Source organism: Rhinolophus ferrumequinum, chromosome 21 (genome assembly GCF_004115265.2).
Source record: "Rhinolophus ferrumequinum isolate MPI-CBG mRhiFer1 chromosome 21, mRhiFer1_v1.p, whole genome shotgun sequence".
NCBI lineage: Eukaryota > Metazoa > Chordata > Mammalia > Chiroptera > Rhinolophidae > Rhinolophus > Rhinolophus ferrumequinum.
The window spans coordinates 1861763-1885616 of record NC_046304.1 but is presented as its reverse complement, the minus strand read 5'-3'; the positions used below and the strand labels follow the sequence as shown (position 1 = coordinate 1885616).

Here is a 23854-nt window from a genome sequence, read left to right as displayed (position 1 = left end):
TCAGTATTGTAGTACCTTTTTGGTAGTATACCAACCATGAACCGAAACATCCTTCATCTGTTCTCGGAATATTAAGGGGATCTTTTTCTTGTCTCAGTGTGGGTCCTGTGTAACTGCATTTCTAGCACTCTAGTGGCCCAGTTAAGGAAGAGTTGGTTTGAAAAATAGTTTAACCCTGATGATTAACAGTGAATAATCCGTTTTATTTAAAGTTTGCACAGGATTCTCAGCAGATCTATAAGCTTAATATATTTTTGTTTTTAACCATAAGTTTCCTACAAAGATATGCCAACTTAAGTAACAATCTTTGTAAACAAAAGTGCCTTGTGAGATTGACACTCTGCTACAGTGTAACTACAGAAATGAATCCCTGGGTGAACAGGAGTTAAATTTTCTTATCTAAATACAGGTGGGTTATGGTTTTTATATCCAAACTTCGATTCTTCTTTTCACAGGCAGAGAGTGAGAAGAACAGGGTCAGATTTGATAATTTTCTGCCTGCTTTAGGCTTGAATTGCACTACTGACTGTAAAAATGTTTCATGATTCAGGACTGAGTGCTACCACAGTGGCCTGTCCTGTCATTTCTGGCATGTGGTAAATATAACAAGAGTCTTGTCCCATAAGGGTTTGTATGTGAAGGTAGAAATTAGCAATAAAAACATCAGTGATTTTCAGTTCTGTTGGCTGTTATGACTTAACATAGTCTATGTTATTTTTTGAACATACAGGCACTTCGGAGTACAGGTAATGTTTTTTATATAATTTCTTTCTTTGAAACATTTCTGTGATTAAAATTTTAGAGCAACTTAATTCTCAAAACACAGAGCCTTATTTGTAGCTATAGTAAATACTTTTACCAAGTACCTGTATGTTTTATCACAAGTGAAGAAGAGTTGTCAAACATACTGATAGTAATTTTGGACCATTGAGTCTGGTTTAATTTGGGCAGTAATCTGGAGGACAGGGAACTGCTTTTGAGTCTTTTAAAGCACAGTTTGGGGCTTAAAGTAACTCTTTGGGTAGAAATTCTTAGGAAAATTTTTTTGTTTGGGAAAGGGGCTGGAAAGAAGGATATCTATCAGGGAAGTGATGGGTGAGAGGCTAGAGGGCTCTAAGATCCAGAAGTAACACCTTACTCTAGCATGCATTTTCTTTCTTTGCTTTTTTTTTTTTTCAATTTTAAGGCATAACACCAAAAAAATGATTGTATTATTTTGCCCTTTATTGACATTCAATATTTTATATTACAGGTGTACAGCATAGTGGTTAGACATTTATACAATTTAAGAAGTGATCACCCTGACGAGTCTAGTACCCACATGGCACTATATACATAGTTACCACCATATTATTGAGTATATTCCCTATGCTTTACTTCACACCCCCATGGCTGTGTTGTAACTACCAGTTTGTACTTCTTAATGCTTTTATGTTTTTCATGCTGCTCCCCAAACCCTCTCCCAATCTATCACCCCGATAAATATAGTACCCATCTGACACTGTGTATAGTTATTACAATATTGAGCATTTTCCTTATGCTGTACCCTACCTATGTCCCCATGACTACTGTGTAACAACCAGTTTGTACTTATTAATCCCTTCCCCATTTTCACTTACCCCCCAACCCCCCTCCCATCTGGCAACCATGGAAATGTTCTCTGTATCTATGAGTTTGTTTCTGTTTTGTTTGTTTATTTTGTTACTTAGATTCCACATATAAGCCAAATCACATTGCATCTGTCTTTCTCTGTCTGACATACTCCACTGAACACAGTACCATTCAGGTCCATTCATGCTGCTGCACATGGCAAGGACCCATTCCCTTCCCTGGCAGAACAATATTCCATTGTATACAGAGGGTGTCAAAAAATGTATACATATTTTAAGAAAGGGAAAAACTATTAAAATTGTAATACTCGATATATACCGACAACAAAAGATGAATGTGAGTCATGAATATACAATTTTTTGGCATCCCCAGTATATATACCATCTCCTCTTTATCCATTCTTCTATTAACGGACACCCAGGGTGCCCCCACATCTTGGCCATTGTAAACAATGCTGCAGTGAACATATGGGAGCGCATGTCCCCTCGAAGTAGTGTGTTGGGTTTCTTTGGATAAATACCCAGAAGTGGGATTACTGGGTCCTTCTTGGTTTCTTGTTATAGGCCTTGTTTTAATGTCTATTTTGCTACCCGAGTTTTTTTGTTTGTTTCCATTTTCATGAAATATCTCTTTTCCATCTCTTTCAGTCTGTGTATGTCTTTTGATCTGAAATGAGTCTCTTGTAGGAAGCATATGTGAGGGTCTTGTTTTCTTATCCATTTAGCCACCTTATTTTGATTGGAGCATTTAATCCATTTACATTTAAAGTAATTGTTGATAGATATATAGTTATTGCCATTTTATTAATGTTTTTGATCTGTTTTCTTTTTTTTGTCTTAAATCCCTCTAACATTCCTTGTAAAACTGGTTTGGTGGTGATGAACTCCTTTAGGTTTTTCTTGTCTGGGAAGCTCTTTACCTGTCTTTTGATTCTAAATGATAGCTTTGCTGGGTAGAATAGTCTTGGTTGTAGATCCTTGCTTTTCATCACTTTCAATATTTTGTGCCAATTCCTCTGGCCTGCAAAGCTTCCGTTGAGAAATCAGCTGATAGTCTCATGGGAGCTCCCTTGTATGTAACTAACCACTTGTCTCTTGCTGCTTTTAAGATTCCTTCTTTGTCTTTAACCTTGGCACATTAATTATGTTGTGTCTTGGTGTGGGCCTCTTTGGGTTCATCTTGTTGGGGACTCTGAACTTCCTGGGCTTCTATGTCTATTTCCTTTGCCAGGTTAGGAAAGTTTTCTGTCATTATTTCTTCAAATAGGTTTTTAATTCCTTGTGCTCTCTCTTCTTCTCCTTCTGGTACCCCCATAATGCGAATGTTGGTATGCTTGATGTTGTCCCAGAGGACCCTTAAACTGTCCTCATTTTTTTGAATTTTTCTTTTGCTGTTCTGATTTGGGTGTTTTATGTGACCTTATCTTCTAAATTGCTGATTTGATCCTCTGTTTCACCTATTGATTTCCTCTAATGTATTCTTCATTTCAGTTGTTGTATTCTTTATTTCTGACTGGTTGTTTTTTGTTTTCCATCTCCATTTTTAGGTTTCCTATCTCTTTTTTGGAGATCTCCCTGAGATCACTGAGCATGCTCATAACCAGTGTTTGGAACTCTGCGTCTGGTAGATTTCTTGTCTCCATTTTGTTCAGTTCTTTGGACTTTCGTTTTATCATTTGGGACGTGTTTCTTTGTCTCCCCATTTTGGCTGCCTCCCTATGTTTATTTCTATGCATTAGGTAGATCCTTTATGTCTTCTGGCCTTAGTAGAGTGGCCTCATGTAGCAAGTGTCCTCTGGGACCCAGTGGCACAGTCTCCCTGGTCACCTGAGCTGGGTACTCCAGGTGTATCCCTTATGTGGGTGTGTGTTCCCTTCTGTTGTAGTTGAGCCTTGGTTGGTGTTTGCACATCAATAGGAGGGATTGACCCTCAGGCTGATTGGTTGCGAAGACTGGCTGTGACCACAGTGGAGGAGCTGTAGGAGTTTAGGCTGATCCTAAAGGGCAGGATTTGCTTTAGTGGGGTTCTGGTTCCTGCCCAGTCTGCCGTTCGGGTGTGTTGTCTTTGGAGGCAGCCTATGATGCTATGGCTCGGTCTGAAGCTGACCATTGGGAGTGCCATCCCCTGCGCCTCCTGAAAGGGGTTCACCCACAGGCCAAGTTCAGATGCAGCCTGTGCCCTGCCCAGGGCCATCTGGCATGAACCAGAAAGCAATCCACAGATGGCTGCCCCCCTGCGCTGGGTTTGGATGTGCTTGGAGAAGCCAAGCAGAGATCTGAGCTGGCTGCTGCTAGTGCCAGGCTTGGGGCTGCTCAGCAAGAGGTATGGAACTCGCTGAAGCCAGAGGCAGTTTGTTTGGGTTTTGTGAGCCTTTGAGAGATTTTAGGAAAGTCCATACATTACAGCATGAGTCAAGATAGGCTGTTTGTATGGAAAAGCCACTGGAACTGGCTTGGTTGAGTCTGCAAGTTGGGTGTGGCGGGGTCTCGGAATCACCAGGGAGGGGTCTCGGAATCACCAGGGCAGGGTGCATGAATGGTGTTAGCTAGATTGATGGAGATTCAGATATGGCAGCTGCCTGGGTATGCACACTGGTAGTAGGGAGGGCTCAACAAAGAAACAATGCATTCTACCAGCTCTTATGTCTGAGAGAAAGCTCTTGCCCTGCAGCCAAACAACTCAGTTACCCACCACATGTCCCTGGTGCCTTTCAAGCTGCTGCCCCAGCACTGGAGCTCAGAGTGAGTGAGTCCATCAGTGAGTAAGACTGTGTGTGGGACCTTTAAGAGGAGCTCCTGGGACTCTAGCTGTCCTCTGCCTCAGTCAGCCATAATCTCTGCTGGTTTTCACAGCCAGAAATTGTGTGAACTTCTCTTCCCAGCATTGGAAGCTGGGGAGCTTGGTGTGAGGTTTGGGACCCCTCATTCCTCAGGGGAGACCTTCACAGCCGAAATATCCTTCCAGGTTTTTAATGGTCATACATGGGTGTGGGACCAGCTCATTCCGCGTCTCTGCCCATCCCGCCAGTCTGAAGCTGGTTTCTTCTGCATGTTCTTAGTTGTAGGGCTTTGGTTCAATTAGACTTCAGGTGATCCACAATGATGGTGGTTCTATAGTTTAGTTGTGATTTTGATGTGGTCATGAGAGGAGGCAAACAGAGCATTTATTTACCTACTCTGCCATCTTGACTGAAACTATTTTCTCTTTCTACGTTTGTGGTTTTTAACACCACTATTTAAAGAAATGTGGCATGGGCACCCTTTGAAGGACAGTGGGATGATTCCTTTTTTTTTTAACTTTCCATTCTCTCTGTAGTCCAGAGTCAACACTTGTCCCTGGGTTTCTGTTTTGAGGAATTGAAATCATAATTGTTAAAAGGCCATTTAAGCAGGAGGTGTCACATAGCAAGATAATACCTGCCTTTAAATTTAGAGTATTTGTAGCTGTCCAATGAAAATTCCTAAACATAGGATAATTTTAGCCTATACATAGATAATGCTAGATGCTCAGATGTGGGTAAGTTTTACTGAGGAAGCTTAAAATTCATGAATCCATGTCTTTTTTTAAAAATAATTACCAGAAATGATAATATGAATGTACTCTCAATGTGTAAAAAGAAACTACCTTAAAGACTTATAGAATATACATGGTGAGTGTTCCCTGGCCCCAGAAGAACCATTAACCATTATTAAAATCTGTTTGCTGGCTGCATCTTCTAGACTTTTTAAAAAATTGCCTATATGTGTGTACATGTATAGCAAAGTTACATGTTTTTGTTTTTATTTAAATGTACATGCTGTGTATATTTCCTTTTTTCACTTGTTGCCTATGCATATAGATCTCACTCTTTTTAGCTGTGTAATCAATAGTCCATTGAATGATAACAGCATTGGATATTTTCCTTTTTTTAAAAAAAAATAAAGATTTCAATTTGGAGAATTTAAGAATTTGTAAAACGTAATCCTGGTAATCAGTTTAGAGAAGGAATTGTCTTAGGCAAGACATTTTTAACTATATATTTTTTGGTGTGCCGAGGGATTCAAATGTGATTGTCTACTTGACGTCAGACCTGAGATGAATTTAAAAGTGCAGTTTTATATAGGAAACAGCAGGGAGCAAGGGAGGTAGCTAAAAGGGGAGAAATAAAAAACCAAATGTAAAACATGAAAAGACAGTATAGGTTCATCGAGTGTAAGTAATGTCCTAACTTCCGTTTTGTACCTTTACAAAGTGACTATAGGTTATGGATACTTACCTAAGGAGAGTAGCTAGAGAGGTGGTGTCAGGATTGTGCTGGGAAAGAGAGATCATTTCAGTTGAAAAATGCTCTTGTGTTATTTGTCTTGAGTCAGTGGTACTTTGCCCTGTGTTTTAGAAAAGGATTTACTCTAGGGTTCTGTACTGGTCATCTTTTTATCAGTGCTGTTTCAGTTCTGGAGTCTGGGATGCGTCTATTTAGACATGAATGAATCTCATTTGATCTTTTGAGTAGAAATCATCGTTGGGAACAGTTCTGCTATTGCTGGCTTAGACACAATACCTGGACTGACAGGATACACGGTCTGGTAGGTAGTAGACCAAGAGCTGGGAAATGGACCTGTCACTGGCTCCACGAATGACTAAATGAGTCTTTGTTGGAAACGAGTCAGGTACTTAGAGACTATGGTGAGAATGCTGCTGGGAGCTCTCTCCTGGCTTTTTTTTCTTTTCCTATTCATTTTTTTGAACGTATCTTTTTTTTTTAAGCAAACTTTTTTCTTTTCTAACTGTTTTGCTTTGAGGAATTAACTTTTTGCTTCCTTTATTAATTTACTGGATCTTTCAAGTCATTACAACAAAACATTACACCATTCATACTGAGTGGGGGACACACGATTCCAACTAAAAAAGTCTGAAAGGGAAAAGGGTTTTATTTTTTTAATTAAAGTTTTTATTTTGGGGTGATTGTAGATTAATGTGCTGTTATAAAAAAATAATACCGAGAGGTACCATGTACCTTTTACTTAGTTTCCCCCAGTGGTAAGATCTTGCGAATCTGTGGTACAGTATTACAACCAGGAAGTCTCCATCTTTAATAACGATCTGCCCATCTCGCTCAGATTTCCCCAGTTTCCATTTGTGTGTGTATTTGGTTGTATGCAAATTAGTAATAGTTTTAGATTTACAGAAAAGTTACAGATATAATACAGAGCGTTCCCATATCTGACACACACTCCCGGTTTTCCTGGTTAACATCTTACTTTACTGTGGTACGTTTCTCACAGCCAATGACCGAGCTTGATACATTATTATTAAACTTCATATTCTATTCAGATTTTATTAGTTTTCTCCTAAATTCTAGATGCTCAGATGTTGATAAGTTTTACGGAGAAAGATTAAAATTCATGCATCTATATATTTTTAAAAAAATTACAGAAATTTTATCTCCAGAACCCCATGCAGGGTCCGCATCACATTTAGTCGGCATGTCTCAGGCGTCTCTAGATGGTGATAGTTTCTCAAACCTTCCTTATTTTTGATGACCTTAACAGTTTGGAGGAGTATTGATCATTTGTTTTGTAGGATGTCCCTCGATTTGGGTGTGTCTGTTTTTCTCATGGTTACAGATTTGGGGAGGAAGACCACAGAGGTGAAGCGCCCTTCTCAGGTTCCGTCAGGGGTGATGTAGTCAACACGACCTGATCACCGTTGATGGGAAGCTTGACCACGTGGCTGTTAGATCGCTCCACTGTAGTGAAGTGACTTTTTCCTCTCCTTTCCATGCTGTCCTCTTGGGAGGGAAGTCACCTCTACACAGGTACTGAGGGAGCGGGCAGCTACCCTCTGTCCCCCTGAGGGCAGACTGTCTATGCATAAATTATTTGGGATTTTTCTCTATGGAAGAACTGTCCTTCCTCCCCTGTTCATACACGTATTCAGTCATTTATATCAGTGGGGACTTGTGGATATTTATTTTATACTATAGGTTAGAATATACTACTATGTTATTTATTTTTTTGCTCAAATTGTTCCAGCTTTAGCCACTTGGAGCTCTTCCATTTGGCTTCTGTGTCCCTTTGACATACCCTCGTCATTTGTTTTTTGGTGTTGAGCACTTTTTTACTTTCTGGTATTGTAAGATGTTCCAGGCTCCCATTGTATATTTTCTCCCCCAACTTTATAATGTGCCATTTCTCCAAGGAGTCCTGGTTCTTTTTATTGGAGAAGGAATGAGAAAATATGATCTGGGCCCTGGCTCTGCTGCTTGTTAATCGTGAAGTGTTGTGGCTTTGTGGCCTTCAGGGACAGAGCTAGGAAACAGGCGTGTGTACATACACGTCTGTACAGCATTCCTCACTGACTCACTGTTGTCGGTAGGTTCTTGGAAACTACTACTTTAAGTGAAACGCTTATTGAAATCAATTTTACCATAGGCCGATTGATCTAAATGAGTTGAGTTCCTGTGCCATATTTCTGGTCACAAAAACATCACCAAACTTCCAAATAAAGATCCAAAACACTTCTAATACTAGACAGTGTAATAAATGTGAGCTTTACGTATGTACACGTGAGAAAGGTTAATAAAAACAAGAGAATTATTTGCTAGCTCACCAGTCCAGTGTTGGCAGGTAGTCAGAGCTTATCATCACCAGCAGCTCGGTGCAGGGCAGAACCCACCCAGACAGGAGGCCCTTCGTTGCAGCGCACTCACACCCACCATCACTCTTACTGGGACGACTTAGACACGCCAGTTCACCTCACATGCACCGCTTTGGGATGTGGGAGGAATCCAGAGTCCCCGGAGAAAACGCACACAAACACGAGAGAAGGTGCAAACTCTAGACAGGCAGTAGTCCTGGCTGGGAATCAGGGTTTTTCCCTCAAACATAATGAAATGACCATTGAACGAAACGATATCATTCAAGGACCTACTGTAATTATGTGTATATATATATATATATATATATATATATATATCCATCGCCACTCATGTTAAACTATACCTGTATTCATGCTGAAGTCTCCAAATCTAATTCAGTACTACATGGGTCATTCCAGCCTTCCCCTCTTGCTTATCTATAGTAACTGTGTCCACCAGGGAAATCTAGCTCTCATCTGTCATCCACGCACTTACCTGTTTAATCTCAATGTATACATGTAGCAGTCTCTGAATTGTTAACCCCTTGGGAAACAACTTTGTCACCTAGAGCATGTATGATTCCTTTTGTGTTTGGTTTTACACTCCACCCATTTCCAAGTTACTTAGGTAACTTTCTCTCCACCCTTTTCAGTAAGGTTTTGGCATACATTTATAATACAGTCAGGTTCTATATTCTTAGCCAGCATTCCATCCGGGTATCTGACTGCTTAACCAGTTGTTTAAGAAATTGCATATTGCATATTGTTTGCTCTTACGCTGTAAAGCTCAGTGGGTTTTTACAGACGTGGTGTGTGGTGTCATGCATATACCGCTACAGTGCTATGCAAAACACTTCTGTTGCCCTAAAATCCACGTGCTTCATCTACTCGTCCCTCTAAATCCCCTGGAACCACTATGCTCTGTGGTTTTTGCCATTTCCAGAATGTCAGATAGATGGGGTCGCACAACATGTAGCCTTTTCAGACTGACATCTTTCCTTTAGCTGTATGCACGTAATGTGTGGATGCTGGTTCATTCCTTCTGATCATTCGGTAGAGTTTCATTGTATGACCGTATTCATGTCTTTTAACTCAGTCTACACGTTCTCCTTTCATACCTTTCTTACCCTTACAGTTTATCTGTTGAAGAACTTGGGCCTTAACTTGTTGACTTCTTACAGTTCAGTTTCGCTGACTGCATGCTTATGGTGCAAGTTCAACTTGTTCTTTTGTTCTCTGTATTTCCTGCAAATTAGCGGATCCAGAGGCTACCTCAGACTGAGCTGAGTATTCTTTTGTGAAGACTCTGCTGTCTTAGCGCACAGACCCTCTGAGACAGCTATAGAGCAGACATTTAAAAGATTAGGTAGAAAGTAAGTAAACTTAGTTTTCAGGAACTGAAATGAGCGATATTTGAGGTCTTTCATGCCTCTTATGTTGGCCAGCACCTGAGGCAGAGAGGATGAACATAAAACAGAATCGAGTCAGTAACTTTTATTATTGCTTCCTAGCAGCTCTGGTAAAACATTTGGGGGAATAAAGTGGGAACAACAGGTTAAAACGATGTTTTAGGAAATTTGGTTGCTCTCTCTATACATGTGTACCTGACATTTGGGAGGTGATTACAAAATTTAAATTATTAATAGCCCAGGGTGGTCAATACCATGGGGATTTTGCCTGAGGTGTGTCCTTGGGCAGATCCCCAAATCCCTCAGGAGCTTCACTGATTTCTCGCTTATGGTAACAGAGCTTTATATAGCATTTTACATTTTATAAAGCATTTTTCATACGTAATTTCATTTTGGTACTCATGATACACTTTTTAGGTAGGTTGTTGGTAGGTTGCGTTGGCAGGTAAGTCTTCTAACCTGTTTAGGGGACACTGATTGTAAATGGCATGTGTGGGCCTTGAAATTAGATTAGTCTGACTCTGCAGTTCATGCTCTCACTACATTATCCTGGAATGTGTTTCCAACACCACCAAGTAGCATTGTTGACCCCGAAGTGGAGTCTTTTTGTCCGGCATCTAGACAGCCAAATAAACTGACACCGGCTTGTAGTGAAAGGAAAGAACATACATCTCAAAGGTACCAGTGAAAGGAAAACAGGAAGCTGATGCTCAAAGACCTAAACTCCCTGATGGTTTTCAAATGGCCTCTTTTTAAGGACAAAAATCATGCGTAAGGGGTTCAGGGTTGTGGGCTATGTTGATTGGTCGGTTTTGATTTTAGCTTGCATGATTTTGTTAATGATTTATCTTTCCCTTGGTGTCATCCTGTCTTTTGTTACTGTTGTTGAGAGGTATTCTTCTTTCCAAACAAACCAGAATTCTGTAACACATCTTGGGATTGTGAGTCAGTGATGTTACCTTAAGAGCTGAAAAACAGAATTATTCATCTTGGGCTTAACAGGCTACATCTTTTTGTCTCAAGCAGTATATTTCCTGAAACCTGTTTTAGGTCTCCAGGCTCCCGGACGAGCCTAGCCTCGTTTTTAAATCTTAAGTTATAGTTTGCTTTGTGACAGGCAAAACGACCACAACTTTTAAAATAGCCAACTTAATAATTTTAAGTAAAAGCTAAATTTTCGTTTTCTGTGATGTGCTGTCATTTTTAGTAATTATCCAATTTTGGCGGACACTGATGGGGTGTCCTACTAATTTGACTCAATTCTGAACTACCTGGAGTAGGAGACGGCACAGAGGAAGGGCTCAGTCCCACAGACTGCACCCAGTTCAGACAACAGTCGCAATTCTAGGTTGTCAGCTGTGCTTCCAAGTGACCGTGATCCCCTCCTCGGGTTTGGTAATTTACTAGAATGACTCAAATCTCGGGGAAACAGTTACTTACGTTTACCAGTTTATTTTAAAGGATATTATAAAGGATACAGATGAACAGCCAGATGAAGAGGTAGGTACAGTGGATGTGAGGTCTGGGGGCGGGGGTCCAGAGCAGAGGAGCTTTTGTCCCTGTGGAGTTGGGGTGTGTGTGTCCCTCTCTGGGCACGTGGATGCAACCCAGAAGTGAGTAAAACCAAAATATCTAGTTCTTACTATATCACAGTATCACAATTATGTTGCCACTTTTGTAAATTGAAGGCGATGGTCGAGATAGGTCCTAAGATCTATTTTAGCTCTGAGATGCAAAGGTCCGAGTCTGGGGAATTTATTTGTGGAGATTGTCCAATTTCGGCCAAGTCTTTTGCTTCTTAGTGTTGCAGTTTATGTAGATGATAGAATGTTTATACTTGTCCCTTTGCTTGTATCAAAATTCATGATGGTAGAAAAGTATTTTGAGCCCTTGAAAAATTCATGGAAGAGAATGCACAAGAATTCCACTTACCTTTCCAGTGGTCAGGCTTCCCCAGATCAGTGGTCGTGGGAAGCTCTGGGTAATGTGCGACCTGTGCATCAGCTCTCCGGTGCTGTCTCAGGTTTGCACTTCCCTTTGCGCTGAGCTCAGAATTCACTACAACTGAGTCATCTCCCTGGGGTGAGCCGCAAGTGTTTATCTCAAGGGCCTATGCCATATAAATTCTACTTCTGTTTCGGGTTTTCCTTGCAAGTTACTGAATCTTCTTGAATTAATGTATAGGAAAAAGGGATTTAATACAGACATTTCAAGGGCTTTAGGAGCAATAGGTTCTAGGTTTAGTTTCCAAGAATTTCCTCTAATCTTCAGATTTCTCCTGCGTCCGCAGAACCGGGAAGGTTGCGCGCTGCCTCCCCCGCAGGAAGCTGGGAGCCGGGCTGATAGAGGAACCGTGCCGCCCCCTAGCGGGGAAGCTGGCTCAGCCACCTGCTCCAGAAAGCAACACACACCCACCTCCCCGCCTTCCGGACCAACTCCGAGCTGCAGTGTTTGATGTCCGGCTCCCTGGGGAGTTCGTTATCTAACCTTTTCAGTGTCATTAGGAAGGAGTTAGAATACTAATAGCTAAAGCTAACCTGAACCTTATATTAGTTTCCTGTGGCTGCTGTAACGAATGACTACAAACCGGGTGGTTTAGAACAAGTTCTGGAGGCCAGAGCCCCAAGTAAGGTGTTTGCAGGGCCGCGTCCCTCTCCAGGGGCCCCGCGGGAGGACCTGTACCCGGCCTCTTCCTGCTCCTGGAGGACTTGTGGCCCGTCTGTCACTCCATTCTCCGCCTCCGTCTCATGTGGCCTTCACTCAGCTGTCTCGCCTGCCCCCCTCTCAGGACACTTGTGATGGCATTTCGGGCCCACCCAGATAATCGAGTATAATCTCATCTCAAGACCCTTAACTTAATAACATGCAAAAATACTTTTTCAAATAATGTTCACAGGTCCTGAAGATCAGGACGAGGACATACCTTGGGGAGCACTATCAGCCCACCATAGATCCTGATATGTGCAGGCAGCGTCCTAGTACTTGAAAAGTGTCAATTCATTTCATCCTCACTGTAGCTCTGGGAGGCAGAAACATACCTATTTTAAAAGTGAGGAAACCAAGGCAAAGAGAAATTACCTAACTTACTCAGCGTTGCACAGCCAGAAAGTGGCAGAGGCAGAAAGTGAACTGTCTTAGGTGTCCTGTAACTGGTGGTGAGTGATTCCCAGTAGCTGCTGCTCTGCGGCTACAAGTGAAGGCAGGATTTCTAAATAGTTAATCTAGAAGCCAGCGGTCATTCACATCTGTACCTATTTTCATCAGTATTTGGTACTTATCACTTGCCTTTGTATGAATATCTTGAGTTTTGTTTTCAAACCTACAAATGTTAATACTATATTACGGTATCCAATGTTTAATTCCAGCTGCTCTAGTTTCTGTGCTTTAGAAACTTCTGTGGTACATGAACTCAGGAGATAATTATCAAACGAATTCTCTCTAGTTCAGTAATTGCTTGTTTTAGGATCTAGAACTGTGCAGTGAGTGCTATTTAAATTTTAATTAAAATGAAATAAACATTTAAAATCCAGTTTCTTGGTGGCACTACCCACATTTCGAGTTCGATAGCCACCTGTAGCCAGTGGCTGCTAGTACTGTAACGGACAGCGCAGATGCAGAACGTTTCCACCATCGTAGAGCTTTCTGCTAATACAGAGAAATAATTTTTAGTGCTTGTTGCCTATTGGTGGGCACTAGATTAATGTTAGAGAAGCAGTGTCTCCCGTTCGGCTGTTCAGTCCGTCAGCTCAGTCAAGTCGCATCACTGCTGAGTGCTAAGCGCCCTGAGTTTGTACACACCACCCAGAGGAAGGGATTCCGTGCTTAATGAGCACTTCCTCCTCTCGAGAGCACGGCTTTCTGCTTTGCTTGAATTCTCTTTACTCCCTATGAATTGAGGTCATTTGCCTTATAAGAAGCATTCCATAGAATTCCATAGAATTTTGAGCTCTCTGCTCAAATTCCACCTCTTGTTTACAAACGTTCCTGATGTCCCCCAGTACTCTTTAGATATGATCGTTCTTTTAATTTTGATAGTATTTTCATTTATCTCCCTTAGCGTGCCCATGTGTAGTACCTCTGTATGTTTATTATTTTGCATTATGGCTTCTTATCCCTCCTAAAGAAAGCGTACACCTTGGTGAATTTTCATAAAGGAACAGGCTTGTGTGTCTGGCGTGCAGAGGTGAGTGGGCAGCACCCAGCACTCCAGAAGTCCCCTCGCGCCCCTTCCTGGGCCCACCCTCCGCCCTCAGGATTGTCTGCTGTCTGGCCTTACATAACCGCCAGTTACGCTTTCCTGCTTTCTTACTTTACATGCCTGGCGTATGCAGGATGTTCTTCTATTGCCGCCTTCCCCGGTGCTTGTTCCATTGTGAGATTCACTGTGCTGGCGCATGTGCCATGAGCTCTTCTCATCACTGTGCTATTTTATTGAATGACTATATGACAGTTTATTCTTTTTACTACTAATGAACATTTTTGTTTTTAGGTTTGAGGTATTACAAAGAATATTACCATATCATTCTTCTACGTGTCTTTTGGTGTCCTGAATATATGCATTTCTGTTGCATATGAAGTACCTGTTTCTGTTATGTATAAAGCTAGGAGTGGAATTACTGAGTTATAGGGTATATACTTTAATCATTGTTTTCCCTTAGTTTATTTTTGAAAACATGGAACCTACAAAAATAGCAAGAATACTAAAATGAAAATCATGTTCATTTATCTCGATTCATCAGACTTTTGTCCATTTCCTTCACATCTCTCTGTACCTCTTTTTGTGAATCATCTGAGAGTTGGTTGTAGACATCATGACAATTTACCCCTAAGACCTAGAACATTCTCCTGCATAACTGCAACACAATTACCACGTTTAGAAAGTTTAATGTTGATGAAATAGTATTATCTAATAATGTATGGTTCATATTTAAAAACCCCACTTACTCCAGTAATGTCCTTTATGACTTAAGAAAAATACATGGATTGGGATTCAATCCAGGATCATGCATTGCATTTATTTTCATGTTTCTTTAGATTCTGTTCATCTAGAAGAGTTCCCTAGCTTGTTCTCTTTCGTTACATAGATATTTTTAAAGAGCTCAGGTCAGTTGCTTTGCACACAGTCCCTCAGTTTGGACTGGTCTCCGTGTTCTTCACGATTAGACTGAGGGTAAGCCTTGTTGGTAGGAGGAAGACAGTTCTTTCGGTTAACAAAAGTAGTCTCTGGGTCAACACTTTGTAACTGGAAATATCCAGGGCCCTAATGTACATGTGTGTGTATATAAATAACTTAATGTATTTTTTTATTGAGGTGAAATAACTTTAAAGTGAACAATTCACTGTATTCACAAATGTACAATCACCACCCCATCCCTATCGAGTTTCAAAACATTTCATCTGCTCCCCATTTTCTCTGTGGCTCCTGGCAACCTCCAATGTCCATTCTGTCTCTATGGATTTACCTTTTCTGAATATTTCATAAAAATGGAATTATACAGTATGTGACCTTTTGTGTCCAGCTTCTCTCACACAGCATAATGTTTTCAAGGTTCACCCATGTTGTAGCATGTATCAGAACTTCATCTCTTTTTTTCTTTTTCCTTTTTTTATTATTGGTTTCAGGTGTAAAAAACAACATAGTGATTAGACATTTACGCCCCTCACAAAATGATAACCCCAGAAATCTACCACCCATCTGACACCATAAATAGCTATTAAAGTACCATTGACTGTATTTCCTATGCTGTACTTGATGTTACATGACTATGTAATTTTTTAAACAACAGTTGGCATTCAATATTATTTTATATTAATTTCAAGTAGTGGTTAGGCATTTGTATAATTTATGAAGTGATCCCCCCGATAAGTCTTGTGCTCACCCGGCACTATACATATTCTGTACAGTATTATTGATTGCATACCCCATCCTGTATTTCACATCCCTGTGACGATTTTGTAACTACCAATTTGTGCTTCCTGACCCCTTCACCTTTCTTATCCATCCCCCAACCCCTTCTCATCTAGCAACCATCAGTTTGTTCTCTGTATCTATGAGTCTATTTCTGTTTTATTCATCTATTCTGTTCTTTAGATTCCACATATAAGTGAGATCATACGGTCTTTGTCTTTCTCAGTCTGATTTATTTCACTTAGCATAATATTCTCTAGGACCATCCATGTCGTTGCAAATGGTAAGATTTTATTCTTTTTTATGGCAGAGTAATACTCCAGTTTCTTTATGCAGTCGTCTGTTGATGGGCATTTCAGTTGTTAACATATCTTGGCTATAGTAAATATGCTGCAGTGAACACGGGAGCATATATTTTTTTCGAGTTAGTGTTTTGGATTTCTTTGGATAAATACTCAGGAGTGGAGTTGCTGGGTCATAAGGTAGTTCTATTTTTAATTTTTTGAGGACCCTCCATACTGTTTTCCACAGTGACTGCACCAATCTGCAATCCCACCAACAGTGCATGAGGGTTCCCTTTTCTCCACATCTTCGCCAACAATTCTTGTTTGTTGATTTATTGATGATGGCCATTCTGACACCTGTAAGGTAATATTTCACTGTGGTTTTTATTTGCATTTCTCTGATGATTAGTGACTGCAGAGCATTTTTTCATGTGTTTGTTGGCCAGCTTGTTGGTATTTCCTCGTTGGAGAAATGTCTATTTAGGTCCTCTGCCCATTGTTTTTGTTGGATTGTTTGTTTTTTTGGTGTTGAGTTGTATGAGTTTTTTAAATAAATTTTGATATTAACCCCTTATCAGATGTGTCATTGGCTAATATTGTCTCCCATTCAGTAGGATGTCTTTTCATTTTGGTGGTGGTTCCCTTTGCTGTGCAAAAACTTTTTAGTTTGATGCATTTTGTGAGGGGTGTAAATGTTTAATCCCATTTGTTTATATTTTTTCTTTTGTTGTTTCCTTGCCCAAGAAGATATGAGTATATCAGTGAAAATATTACTAAGGGTAATGTCTGAGAGTTTGCTTCCTGTACTTTCTTTTAGGAGTTTTGTGGTTTTGGCTTTTACATTTAAGTGTTTAATCCATTTTGAGTTTATTTAATACGGTGTAAGAAGGTGGGCCAGTTTCATTTTTTTGCATGTATCGATCCAGTTTTCCCAACACCATTTATTGAATAGACTGTCTTTACCCAATCTATATTCTTCCTTTTTTTGTCATAGTTTAAATGACCATATAGGCATGGGTTTATTTCTGGGCTCTCTATTCCAGAACTTTATCTCTTTTTGTGGCTGAATAATATTCAATTGTATGAATATAACACATTTTGTGTATCCATTCATCCACTGATAGATATTTAGGCAGTTTCCACCTTTCATCTATTGTAAGTGACCTGATTTTTTTTACTGCGTGGTTTTAGCAATCATTGATGATTCTTGCCTGAATTAGTTACTATACTGTGATGATTATGAAATGAAGATTTGTAATTTTGTCTTTCATACTGTATTAGGTAGAATTCTCTTGTGAAGAAGACTGTTAACATAAGTGTGTGTGTGTGTGTGTGTGTTGTGTGTGTGTGTGTGTGTGTGTGTGAGAGAGAGAGAGAGAGAGAGAGAGAGAGAGAAAGCATATAGTATTAATTTCAGCATGGACTTACACGGATTTTTTTTCATTTGGTGTATAGTAATCAGTTCTTGTTATTATTCATTTTTGTACTCAAGTTGTACTAGAATTGCCTGACGGACGCCCATTTCTTATACTCCTCCATCAGTGTTTGAGTCAGTGGCTTATAGGAAGTGTCCATTTATGTTTATTCTTATTTAGGAAGCACCAAATAATTCAGGAATTTGTGTGTGGAATATGAGGCAAATAATTGGTGTTTATGGATAATAGATTTGTGACACATCACTGATGTGCTTGGGACCTCATAGCATGGAGCCCCAGTTATGAAATCTGATTCACTGGCCTTCAAATGAGTATGGAACATGGGCTTTATTTAATGAAAAAAAGAAATCTAGTTGAATGGTGACTGTATGGGTATTTATTTATATTTGAGACTTGCTTTCTCTGACCTGACAGTATCGGGACATGATCAATTTCTGTGTTTCTAGTTGTACCTGACCTGCCTTTGTTTAATTACTGCAGTTCCTTTTTGTGCAGCTAAAATTCTTGAAGCACTTTTTTTTAGGCAGATTTTCCTTTCATGAAGTTCTGCAAAAGAATAGGTGAAACAGCTTAAAATTCAGGGCTTAATTTGTGTCTATGTTTAAAACATTTTGTGTTTTAATGGAAAATAATGGTGGTAAGTATTAAAATTGTATACTTACTCTGCTAAGAATCATGAGTTTATATTTTCAACGTAATGCTAGCCTTTAATTTCTTTGTTTTATATACCTGTATACGGGGGGGGGGGTGTTATTTGTTTATTAAGCTCATAGAGGAATTTTTTTGAAAGTCATGGTCATGCCTTTAAAATAGTGATTAAAATGGAAAAGAAAGAGTTTTTAACAATAAAGTGATACAAATAGAACGCACTGCTTAATCTTTCCGTTTCTTTACATCTGCAATATTTGAATAGTAAATAAATTCTAGCTGGTGGTTATAACTAAGAATCTCCAGGATTCTGTTCCCAACAGTTTTTATAACTAAAGCAATGAAATTTCCCATGGTTCTTGGAAACATCATTTGTTGTACACCTAATACAACAGTATTTGTAATTCTTAAATTTCCCGTGTTACTGAAAACAATTATAGTTAGTTAATTCCTTTGATCTATCACTGGAAGAGTAAATAGATTATACAATTACTATTTCCATTTCTACAGCATTTTAGAAGTTCTTTAAAATAAGTCTCAGCCTCCTGTGGCATTGCATTAGAGCATTGGTGCTCACCTGGCACGAGGGCACCTCTGTGATCTGGGGGGCAGAGGCGAGGGATGCTCCCAAACACCTTACAGTGCACGGTGCCTCCCCCCTCACCCTCCCCCCTCCACACACAAAGAATTGCCGGGCCCCCAATATCCATTGTACTGCTGTTGAGAAGCCCTGCACTGGGGCTAAAACTTACGGGTTTGCAGAGATAACCTCTTCAGATTGTTTGAAAAACATAATTAAGTACCACTTAATGATCAGATTTGAATTTGTGTTTCGAGAGAGAAAATTGTACATGCAGTTGAAAGGTGAGGACCCGGGCATGCCGACATTCTTGCAAGGCTGTGGTTCTAGAATGAGCATCAGAATCGTGTGTGGGGCCTGTTACACCCTCGGTGGCGAGGGGGACTGGCGCATTTTACAAGCCCCAGGTTGGCTGTGTGTTCTGCGGAGCCGATGCAAAGGCGCCTCTGGGATTGGACGCAGCGTGTGCGCGCTTCTACTTTGTCTAGTTTGTCTCCTGACCTAGTGCTGCAGCTCAGGCTCTCGCCCCTCCTGGAGTGGACCTCCACACACCCTCCCCGCCCCTCTCCTCCCGTCCGCTTCTGCTGCTTCTGGAGGCCTCAGAAGTTACTGGTGTCCCTGTGCGTTCTGTGAATACAGGTGTGAGGCTGCGCCCAGGCCCTGCCCTGCATGACAGGCACATGCTCGGCCTGGCACCGCCACCCTTGGCACCTGCCTTGGTCTTGTGTGCGCGGAGTGAAGCTCAGGGGCCGCCTCTGACTGAGTGGGAGGGGGGCTCTTGGAGTCAGACGGGTTCTAGCTGTGTCACAAGCATGCACTCTGTGAGTTTCTTCATATGTCAGAAGGGCTTAAAACCTTCTTCGTGGGGCGTTTGTAAGGACTGAAGGGGATACATTGAAAGACCCCGGCACCAGTGTCGAGCAGGCGTTCAGCAGGTAGTATGTAGTGTTTGTGTTGCCGGCTGTTGTTTCCAGAGGCCCTTTCAGTTTAACCTTCCCTTCCCCACACCCTGTTTTATACCTTCCTTCATCTCTGCCCTTTGCCCCCCCGTTAAGACAGAAGTGAATTTTACGTACTGTGGGTGGTATCATCTCAGGGTCGGAAATTCAGTCCAATAGCCTGCAGGGGATTTATAGTTAAAATAAGTGTGATTGTCACACTGGGCTAGAAAACGGGCATTTTTGTGGTGTTGGGTACAAGACTTGTTTCCTACTGTGCTCAAAATTTAGGTTTCTGTGATCTAGTTCTTGGCTGTATAAACTGTGCCTTTTACTTGTTCCTGTATTTTGTTCTAATTCATGTCCTTATCTGTCCATTTGTTCATTTATTGCTTCTAAATTTGGTGTGGTTAGGGAACCTGGATTATCAAATTTAAAATTATGTCCAGGTTCCGGGCGAGTAGGTTGTGAGTTGCTGGCCTGGAATGGGGCTGGGGGCTGGGGCTGGGGTGCTTGTCAGGATGGGGGGGAAACAGAATGCAGACTTTGCTTCTAAAGCTGCATGTGGTGACCATCCAGGTAGCTCACGGGTTGTGGTGATTGCGATTGTGGGCTGATTTTTCTTACATGAAGCTAGTGTTGAGCTAAATGAACTCAGTACCTTTTGGGCCAATTAAAAGGATTAAATTGAAAGAAAGACCATTTGGCATAGTAAGACTGACAGGAAATAACCTGCTTTCCTTCCCTCCCATAGCTGTGCCCCTGCGGATGGATCACCTTGCTCGAATGTTTCTCTCTGGGAACTTCTGTCATACCACGTGCTGGTTTTTAATGCTCTTCTCTGAATTTCAGGCCAAGTCATGCGTCTGTCACGTTTGTGGTATCCACCTGAACAGGCTTCACTCTTGCCTCCACTGTGTCTTCTTCGGCTGTTTCACAAAGAAACATATTCACGAACATGCGAAGTCGAAACGGCACAACCTGGGTAAGGCGCTCGCTCTCCTGAGAGGTCCCGCTGGGCGTTGGGAATAGTCAGATCCCCTGCCTTTGTGTTCTTTGAATTTAGATGTGTAGTTCCACTCTTTCGAAAGTCCACTTCTTTGATCTAAAATAATTTGTGGCCTCCTTGTGAAACTGTACAGGGAAAATGAAAGCGATAAACTGAACTCAAGTGGATTATTGTACCCACCTAGCCTATGGCATAAGTTGGTGTTAATGTTCTGTGCAATCTTAAATGATAAATTCTGGTGGCTTGCTCCTTATATTCAGCTGACTTTCTTTGAAAAGTGCTTTTTCTTTAGTGGAATATCAGAGTCTCAATTTCCCTGTGGAAAAAAATGGTTAGAAATAGATTAGGCAAAACTTTGCAAAGGAATCTCTCAAATGCAGTATTAGGTTATTGATGTCAAAATGGAGTTGCGTGTACATAGGTGAGTTTTATTGCTTTCAGTAATGGAGTTCATTATTTTCAATGATACAAGTTCATGAAAAGGCTAACAACACTGTGTGGCATCAAGATAAATTTGCCTTTCATATACTTACAAATTTAAACTCATACATTCTGGAAGTTACCATAAAGCAAAGTTCTGCTCATGGTTTTATTTTCTGAGTGTTAAGTGTCTCCTTCAGAATAGTGTTTGCTGTTAAATGATTGTGAGGTTGTTAGGATATCCTTAAGAAAATCACTTTCAAAAGGTAGTAAGCCAGAGAACCTATTCTAGAAAATACTTCACGTGGGCTTATCAATTCCAGTTAAAGATGTTTTTAGGCCTTTAAAAAAAAAGTTCTGTAATCTGGTGCTTTCTTGAAAACATTAGCCTAAAAAGCCCTAATTGAAAATGGTATTCCACAAGGTTATATAATAAAATCAGTGCGTTAATCCATGTCCCTTAAAGCTCCATGTAAGCCGTGCACAGTCAAAGATAAAGCTGAGATTGACACAAATAGTATGTCTATTTTTTTTCTGGTCTTTTTTTGATTTAAGGCAAAACAAATCTCTGTCTTATATGATGTGTTTATGCGCCAGTTATTTTATTATAGATGCAGGCAGGCCGTCGCCTCAGTATTGGGCTGTTTGCAATAGCTACAATTATAATGGAAACAGGAATGTCTAGGTGACATGTGCTAGTTCATATTAAAGAAAGCATGAAAATGTATACAACAGAGTCTGTTCCTCACTTCATTACCTCAAGTTGTAGGAGTGTTTTTTGTTTTTTTTTAAGGTAGTAGAGATGGAATGTGTCCAGTTGGACACAACTTATTTGGAACTGATGACTTACAGCAAGCATTTGCAGAATGGCTGCTTGGAATTTGGGGCTCAGACTGTGACAGTGAGCTAACTGGCCTTTTTGGAAGGAGAGCTAATGGCCCTGATAGGGCTCACAGCTGTGGATGAGCAGACTGTGGGGAGGGGGGTGGGGGGGAGGGGAGACAGAGCAGCAAGTGACTACTTCTTACATTGAGTAACCAGAGAGAAAAGACGCTGAAGGGGACGGTGTGGATGCGATAGAATTCTGACGTAGCTACTTAACGTAGATCTGTGCTTTTAATAATATAAATGAAGGGTACTCCTGCCACATCTGATTCTCAGAACTGACCTGTTTAGGCTCCTATTGCAGCTGTGCTGTGATTCGGTGTGCTTCAAGGGTTCCGGGAAACTGGGAAAACTGGAAATAGATTTCCATCTAAGGAAGTTGTCTGAAGAATCTTGTTACCTGCATCATCTATAAAAATCCTCACTTCAGAAATTAGTGCTGTGAATTCATTTTGTCAACCTGATTGACAAACTCTTCCTCTACTTTTGCTAGGAAGAGTGTTTATAAAGTTTGCTTTAAGAAACAAAACCATGAGCTGGGAGGAAGATCTACCAGCTCTTTGCTGAGTCCAAGATACTGAAGGTTTCATACGTTTGTGTTAACAAAGCTAGAAATTAGTTTTATGTGTCCAGGTGGGGCAGAGGAGAGGGAGCAGGAGAGAGCAGCCAAAGTATAAACTTGTGACTGCTAGAGAAGAAAAAGGGGGGTCGACAGCCCTGACCCCGACCTCGGGTGCATCTTGGTCTTTCCTGACTGGCCAGGGGCAGCTCCCTGCCCCCACCCGGGCGTCTCACTCTGCTGCTGCGACCCATTGCACACCCACCTCATAGGCTGTTTATGCTTGGGTGGTCATTTTCTGAAGGGTGCTTTGCAGAATGTTCAGGGGCCATTTAATGGAGCAGTTGAATGGAGGAGGAGCAAGGAGCCTTGATTTCCTAGTGGCCAAGTTCTTCTACACCCCACCCTCTCCGGGAATATCCAGTAATACAGTATAATGGGACCTGAAGTGGATTGTTAGGAAATTTCTCATTGGGCGTCTGGTTTTTAACGAGAGTAGTTGAGAGGCCTGAGGTGAGTCTTGCCCGAATGTTGGGGATGATGCACTTACAAATAGAAGGTAAGTAGCAGTAGGGTCCTGTGGAAGGACAGGGGAACAAGTGTGGCATGAAACAAGGAGGGTGTGCACTCTGATGAAAGAGTCCGCTTCCTTTGGCCGTCCTGCCCTATAAAATTGCCTTCATGTGATACAATACACACATCTGAAAAAAGAACTTACTCTACTTTGGTGTAGTCGGTCACATTTGCTGATCAACGTCATCTGTGCCGGTAGGTGCACTAAACTGAATGTTGGAATCCCAGGTGACTGAGGTTTTGGCACGAGAGAAAGAAATTTGGAGCTGTTTGATTTTCTACTTTTTAGTTTCGTATAGGTTTTTGTTTTGTGTTGAGTCACAAAGGTGCTTGGATTTTGCCTGTATGAGCTACAAACAGTGTAAAAGTAATGCCTCTAGCTTTGTTCCATGCATCTTAGAAGAATGATGTCAGTTGCACAAGAGTGTGTGTGTGTGTGGAGGGGGGGGGTGCAGGATATCAGTCAGCTCACCTCTGAGTGCTGAGGTTCTCCTTCCGTTCTCAAGGCCATCCTGTGACCAGAGAGAGAAAGACGTGCCTGTGCACGTGTGGTGCCTGTGTCAGCTGATGGCTTGGGAATTGCCAAGTCAGCTGATGTATAAAAACAAAACCAATAGGAGAGCCCGTGTAACATGGGGGAGCCCGTCTCCACATTTATTTCGCTCTTACCCAGACAGCTGGATTACTGTACTTCACCACTTGGTCTTGGTGCAGTCAGGCTTTGTCCTTGGACTAGTTATTTTGACTATGAAATCATTTTCCAAATGAACTACCTTGATGGTAGGTGTTGCTTTGCGATTTTAAACTGTATATTGAGGTGAAATTTGCAGAACATACAATTAACCATTTTAAAGTGTACAATACAAGTCCGTGACATTTAGTCATTGATGATGTTGTGCAAACACCTTCTCTACCTTCAAAACGTCATCATTTCAGAGTACCCCATATCTGTTAACTCCCCGTTCTTCCCTCACCC

General features: G+C 41.1%; 1 protein-coding gene across 1 annotated transcript in view; it reads left to right on the top strand.

Moving 5' to 3' along the window:
• USP22 (ubiquitin specific peptidase 22) overlaps window positions 1-23854 on the top strand; it is a 47078-nt gene that overhangs the window by 2153 nt on the left and 21071 nt on the right. Inside the window, exon 2 of the mRNA XM_033090004.1 lies at window positions 20285-20417. Within this exon, the coding sequence (XP_032945895.1) occupies window positions 20285-20417 (133 nt within the window). The remainder of the gene's footprint in view (window positions 1-20284; window positions 20418-23854) is intronic.